At 43.3% G+C, this 6,850-nt stretch overlaps 1 protein-coding gene across 1 annotated transcript; it reads left to right on the forward strand.

Moving 5' to 3' along the window:
- Positions 1-583: 583 nt before the first annotated feature.
- LOC123448920 (jasmonate-induced oxygenase 4-like) lies at positions 584-4,874 on the forward strand. The gene is made up of 3 exons (XM_045125962.1): positions 584-1,150; positions 1,259-1,592; positions 4,367-4,874. The coding sequence occupies exons 1-3, from the start codon at positions 636-638 to the stop codon at positions 4,628-4,630; spliced, it is 1,113 nt and encodes a 370-aa protein (XP_044981897.1). The 5' UTR covers positions 584-635; the 3' UTR covers positions 4,631-4,874.
- The last annotated feature ends 1,976 nt before the right edge of the window (positions 4,875-6,850 follow it).

Raw genomic sequence — 6,850 nt, forward strand, 5'->3', positions numbered from 1 at the left:
GAAAACGTGTTGTTATGCTCATGATTGTTAAGTTTCACTGACCTAGCTTATAAAGGTTGCTATATACAGTACTCCCACCATTTTAAAATAAGTGTCTTGATCTTAGTGTAATTGAGAACCGAGCATAGCTCAGTTGGCTTGGCGCTGGAGTTTGCAGCCAGCCCGCCAGGGTTCGAGCCTTGGCTCTAACACTGGTGCTCACGGAGTTTTTTTCTATAAAAAAATACCAACAGGCTGGTCTAGCCCGGGTTGGTCTCATTCTTTTTTTTTTATCTTAGTGTAATTTTATATTAAATCTAATACAATGTTGAGACAGGGAGTGTAATTTAATAGGTGTATAGAGTCCACAAAAGCACTAACATAAAGTATGTCCGCAGTCCGCACAAGAACCCTAGCCACACAAAACAGTACAACGTACTACTAGCTAATGTGAATCCCATGCTTTAACTACTTTTAATCTTTCCAGCACGTGTTTGTATATCCTATAGGTTGCTTTCATGCCCTAGCAAACCACTAGCTCAAATGTATATTCAACACCTCAATCATGCTGTGTCTCTCCCTTATCCTCTGCTTCTTTTATAAAGGGTTAGTGTTGGAGCGCCGTAACACTACCCGCCGCAAGCTAGGTAGCTCCGATGGGTAGCTGCTTCAACGGTGGCGCCGGCTGGCCGGAGCCCGTGGTGCGCGTGCAGGCCGTGTCGGAGACATGCGGCGAGACAATACCCGAGCGGTACGTCAAGCCGCAGTTGGATCGGCCGTCAGCGACGACCCTCCAACCGGCGGTCTCACATGGCGCTGGCGGCTGCGGCCTAAACATCCCGGTAGTGGACATGTCAATGCCGGAGTCGGACGAGACAGTCCGCGCCGTGGAGGCGGCGTGCCGGGAGTGGGGTTTCTTCCAGGCGGTGAACCACGGGGTGAGCCCTGAGCTGCTGCGCCGGGCGCGTTCGTCCTGGCGTGGCTTCTTCCGGCAGCCAGCCGAGGTGCGCGAGCGGTACGCCAACTCGCCGGCGACGTACGAGGGCTACGGCAGCCGCCTCGGCACCACCAAGGGCGGGCACCTCGACTGGGGCGACTACTACTTCCTGCACCTCCTCCCGGCGTCGATCAAGAGCCACGACAAGTGGCCCTCCCTTCCGTCCACCCTACGGTAGACACACAGACACCCACGCATCTACGTACATGCACGCGCGTGCTCGTCGATCCAGTTAATTCACGAGTTATTTAGCTGACCGATGTGTGTATGCATGCATGGCAGGGAGGCGACGGAGGAGTACGGCGAGGAGGTGGTGAAGCTGTGCCGGAGGGTATCCAAGGTGCTGTCCAAGGGGCTGGGACTCGACGGCGGGAGGCTGCTGGCAGCGTTCGGCGGGGAGGGCGGCGAGGGTGCATGCATGAGGGTTAACTTCTACCCGAGGTGCCCGCAGCCGGAGCTGACGCTCGGCGTGGCAGCGCACTCTGACCCCGGTGGCATGACCATGCTGCTCGTCGACGACCACGTCCGGGGGCTGCAGGTGAAGAAGGGTGGCCAGTGGATCACCGTCGACCCCGTCCCTGACGCCTTCATCGTCAACGTCGGAGACCAGATCCAGGTATATGCACACGTGCCGCGTACTACGGAAGTACGTTACGTGCATGCGGTAGGTACAAGCATACGTAGGCGACAGCGTACACATATGGTATATATAAATAAAACCAAGTAAAATTGTACAAAAGGTACAACTAAAAGAAAACAAACAAATTAGGCAACTATTCGTGCATCATTACAAGCACCGAAACGGTACAACACCTACACCTATTCGTATCGTATGTGATACGTGCAATCGTGGTGTACTACGTTGCACCTACACCTATTCGACTTGAGTGAGACCCGGGAAAAAGCAGGGGTCGAAAACAAAACCGGTAGTGGGGGTCCGGGACGATGGCATCAGGTGTCAACACGTATCAGTGAACCTACATTAAATAATTGGACAAGAAACTGCTTCTCCAACTAACAAAGCGTAGGCGTATCCTATTGATTGCTTCCGACAAAATGACGAATCCACGTGAAAGATATGTTTCCATTGCATGAATTTACCTCATGTTTGTTCTCTTCTTCTTTGTGCATAATTCCTGTGTTTTTCCCACATGACATCCAAACGATGGTTTCCGGGACTTCTCCGGATTTGTGACCTATCAACTCTTGCGATTTTTCTATTCCTGTGTTTTTGTCAAGTTTGAGTTTCTTACCACGCCTATTCCTATCTTTTGAGTTCATGTGTTCCTTCCTGCGAAAAAAATAATTCATGAGTTTCTTAACTGCGTAAATATTCACCAAAAGCATGCTATTTTTTTAGTACATCCTGGAATGAAAATAGGGCCAAGAGTTTAATTTTGGTTCTTGATGACAATTTTGTTAATCCTCCAGTTCCTTGGTTTTTTAAAACCTTAGTCATAAACAGTTGTACACTGTTTGGATTATTTTTAAGAGTGGTTAGAAAGTTCTACACTAGTTAGCCTAAAAGTACATTATTGTGTTCTTTGTTGTATAGTTTATATCTGGTGCGAGGTGAGATGAAAATGATTGGATGTTAATCCAAAACTAAATATTTCACGAAAACAATCCAACGCAAAAGAAACTGCTGATAATTTGATTAGATAAGATTCACAAATAGGGTAACAATACTTTAGAATATGGTAATTCGTATATATACATCATTCTCAGTTTCCAATTTGTATAGTTAGAAGTTCGTGATAAGTGTAGATTCAATTTTTTACGTTCATGTGAGTAAGTCTTTTTTAAGAAACTTTTAGTTTATCCAGATTAAAAATATGTCTTTTGTTGACACGGGACAACCGTGTACACGCACATATACTTACATTTATAAACGTATACATTCTATCATTATTAACACATTTGAACCCTAGTGGGTTGGCTACACGTATGTCTTTTGATGTGTATCTCTACTTGGTCGTAAAGGTTTATCCTTTGTGAGCATGCGCTCCAGTAACCAAAATAATAATTAGAAGTATGAACTTTATGAGCACGCGCTTCTATAACGAAGAACACTAAAAAGAAGAGCTAAAAGTTGAAAGATCGACGTGGAATGATTTGTGTCACGCAAGGTGCTTTTTTGTGTTATCTTCCTTGGCTTGTCGGGACAATTTGGCTCCTGCAAAAAGGCTACTACTTGCAGCTAGATTTGGACCTTGGGTAGGCACTGACAAGATCTCATCTCAGGGGCCGTAGGACATGACATAGTCTTTCTCTCCTTACATATGATATACCTCTATAGGCATATTAGAAAATGGTTCTGGTGCAAGTGACACCTACTCTGGCGTTCTAAAGATTTCTTTCTTTTTATAGCTCTTCACTCAGTAGAGCAAGTATAATAAAACGATGTACACTAACTATGAAAATTTAAAATTATACTTATGCAAGGTTGCAAGAGAAAGAGGAGTAGAGGGAAAAGAAATGGACTGTAGATCAACCGTCTAACTGCAACACGGTTCCAAAAAACTTTGTGAAAGAATGAGACGGCCACATACCAATATAGTAGTAGTATCTAGTTACAACGGAAAGTGCTCTTCTACATCTGAAAGTCTTTTTCTACTCCCGAGCTCAAATGCTCCCTCGTATACAATAAAATTAAAAAAAATAGTAAAGAATTAAAAAAATGATTTTTTTTATAAACTTTGATAAATGTTTTGCATGCATACGAAAGTTCAGCCGAAATAACATTCTACGGTGAAAAAAGACAAAATCAACAGTCCAAAAAGTATTGAAAATTAGCACTTTTGAAGCATCAATTTCTTTTTTTTTACAACGACCTTCACAAATATTATTTCGAGCTAAAATTTTGCAAGCATACAAAACATTTGTTAAAGTTTGACACAAAAAATCAGAATTGTTTTAATTTTTTAATATATTTTTTGATCTTGGGAGCAAAAACTCCATGTCAACTACTATACACGCTAGCTACTTCCTCCATCTCAAAATTAAGACTTTTTTATACTAAAAATGTTCTATGTTTTGATACCAAGGGAGTATAAGATGACATAACAACATAACCAACAACCGAATATAGTCAACAACCAGAAACACGATTAACCATGTTCGTAGTCTAGCTAGTTTGTGTTCAGTAGCTATAGCAAGAGGCGTGTCTAATCGGCCTACGCATTTGATTCTTGAATGAATGCCCTTGATTGTTTGCATTTGATGGTGCCACGGTGCCAGAGCTATCACTCATCAAGTCTATTCTACACCTGAGCTCCTGAGCCAACCGCTCATATACAAAAATACCATAGCGGCGGTTATCTGTCGTCAATAGATCAAATTGATACTAACTGGTGTATAGCTCTTAACTCCATATGCGTACGTACGCAGGTGCTGAGCAACGCAGCGTACAAGAGCGTGGAGCACCGGGTGACGGTGAGCGCAGCGGAGGAGCGGCTATCGCTCGCCTTCTTCTACAACCCGCGGAGCGACGTGCCGGTGGCGCCCATGGCGGAGCTGGTGTCGCCGGAACGCCCGGCGCTGTACCCGGAGATGACCTTCGACGAGTATCGTGCCCGCATCCGGCAGCGCGGCCTCAGCGGCAAGGCGCATCTACAGTCTCTGCAGCACGCCTGCAGCAGCGTCGCCTCCTGACAATAGGCACGGCCAGCCGGCTGCCCGGCCGGCCTACTACCCCCTGCTTGCCCTGTGCATGCGCACCACTCCATATGCGTAGATGTCCTCATGGCCGGTGAAGATGTGCATACGTATGTATAATAGACGTTTCCGCTAATAAATACTACACGGAATAATCGCGACAGTATGCCTTTCATGTTAACTTGATCAGTTTGTTTACTCAATATATATTACGTATATATAATTAATGATATACTGCTCACTCGTTATGTTATTGCACTTTTTTAGAAAGGTTATGTTATTTACTTGATCTTCTAGGGGCATCTTTAATGTTGTCCCGTAAATGGCTTCAGTATATGTCTGTTTTAATGTCCTGGCGTGTTCCGTGAACATGATATGAGAGATGGTCGTTCAACATTTTTTCACAAATTAATCCTTATTTGCCTGGTTGAGGTAAGAGAGAGAAGGACCATGCATGTGTTAAGAAAGAAAAGAGAAGAGGACCATGTGGCGGTCTTTTGTTGGTGAAGTGAATATCTAGGCACTAGTATAGCTTTATCTTGGGTTTACTAGAAAACGGACGGTCGAACCACTATGCGGATAGATAGGGTTTCTCATTAGATTATAAAAAGTTATCATAAATGGTCTGAACATAACAATACAAACATATATCGAAGCTTTAAGGGTTTTCATTGGAGATGCTGACATATTGCTTTTGGGAACGCCACTGTCTTAGCCTGCTTAGATACTTTTATAAAAAGAGGGGGAAAAATCCCAAGCCATCATGTGTTACAAGAAAAGTAAGCTTAATGTTATTCAACGGTCGATTTGCTGAGAGAAGATGGCAAAACTAAAGTTTTCACAACAATTATATTGTGCAAAGCATGGTAATTTCTTCAAGCGACATCATATTTTATAGCAAATCGTTGATTGCCAGAGGTCATATGTGTTTCTCAACAAATTGTCACCCTCTCACAACGTAATTTGGCATCAAAACATTACAAATTCCATGTCTCTCAGCGAACATTCGCTGGCTATTGCGGTCCAAGGCCCAATACCAATGAACGTTCGCTCAGAGGGAAGACATTTGTGAATAACTTTTATGACAAGTTAATGAGACAAAGAGAATCAGTGTTGACTTTTTAATAGAAACCTCTCAGCCGACTCAAAATTAACTCAATAATTTTATTTTTATTTCATGGAAAGGTATGTATTTATTGACCGTGTTGTAACATTTATTCATATAGCTAATAAAAAATACAATATTAACCTATTTGATTAAGAATTAGCTCAAAGGATAAACCACGATCATGGTATTTCTGAAACCCTCCAAAGTGATTTAGAGTCGACAAGGTTTTCCGCCCATTGGTCAGCGGCGGTGGCCGTTTGCCTCGCCATCGGTGACACTGTCAATCTTTGAGGTGCGACGGCCATGGTTCCTTATCAGTGGGAGGATTCCTACCTTTTCTTTAGGTGTTTTAGTGTCTTGGTTAGGGTGGCTTAGCGACATCTTGGAGTTAGAATAGTGTCCTTCACACACTATGCATGCCTCGGACAACACATGTGGAGGTGTGTTTCACCTGATCTGGTTGGGCCATGTTGGTGTTGGTCACTGAAGGATCGGCTTTGATCCGATATGTGTTACCTCCGACGGATTCATGTGGATACGGCGGGCACTCGTAGTTGTTGGTGCGTTCGTTGATATGTGTTACTTTCGACGGATTCATGTGGATACGGCGGGCACTCGTGGTTGTTGGTGCGTGCACCAATATGGTCCTCCCAATCAATTCTTTTTCATCGACGACGGCTGTTGATCTAGTGCGTTGCGTTCTTATGTCATGGCATGACAAATTTTCGACTATCAACTATAACAAGATTTGCCTTTTTTTAAGAATGGGCGATGACGTTAGTGCACCATAGATTTGTTCTAGTGCTTATAGTCATTGCTAAGGGTTCATGGATCTGCTTGTAATTTTTGTTACTTATAGGATCATTGTATTGTTGCTACATATTATTAATATAAATAATATATTTTTTGTAAAAACTCTAATTAAGAATGAAGTCTTTCTTAGTCATTTTTTATAAATATATTACAGACCGAAAAGATTCACGACGTACTACACCACACAAAGGCTTGACTATGTTTTTTTAAAAGGCTTGATTAATTTCTCGTGGGGCATGCATGTGAAGCGAGCTGTGTGTGTAGATGACAGGACGGAAATGGTTGGAGCAACATAG

The sequence above is a fragment of the Hordeum vulgare genome, chromosome 4H (genome assembly GCF_904849725.1).
Source record: "Hordeum vulgare subsp. vulgare chromosome 4H, MorexV3_pseudomolecules_assembly, whole genome shotgun sequence".
Taxonomy (NCBI): Eukaryota; Viridiplantae; Streptophyta; class Magnoliopsida; order Poales; family Poaceae; genus Hordeum; species Hordeum vulgare.

Coding starts and splice junctions, on each gene's coding strand:
- LOC123448920 (XM_045125962.1), top strand. CDS start 636: ATGGGTAGCTGCTTCAACGGTGGCGCCGGCTGGCCGGAGCCCGTGGTG. Junction 1,151..1,258: donor TCCCTTCCGTCCACCCTACG/GTAGACACACAG, acceptor CATGCATGGCAG/GGAGGCGACGGAGGAGTACG. Junction 1,593..4,366: donor ACGTCGGAGACCAGATCCAG/GTATATGCACAC, acceptor GTACGTACGCAG/GTGCTGAGCAACGCAGCGTA.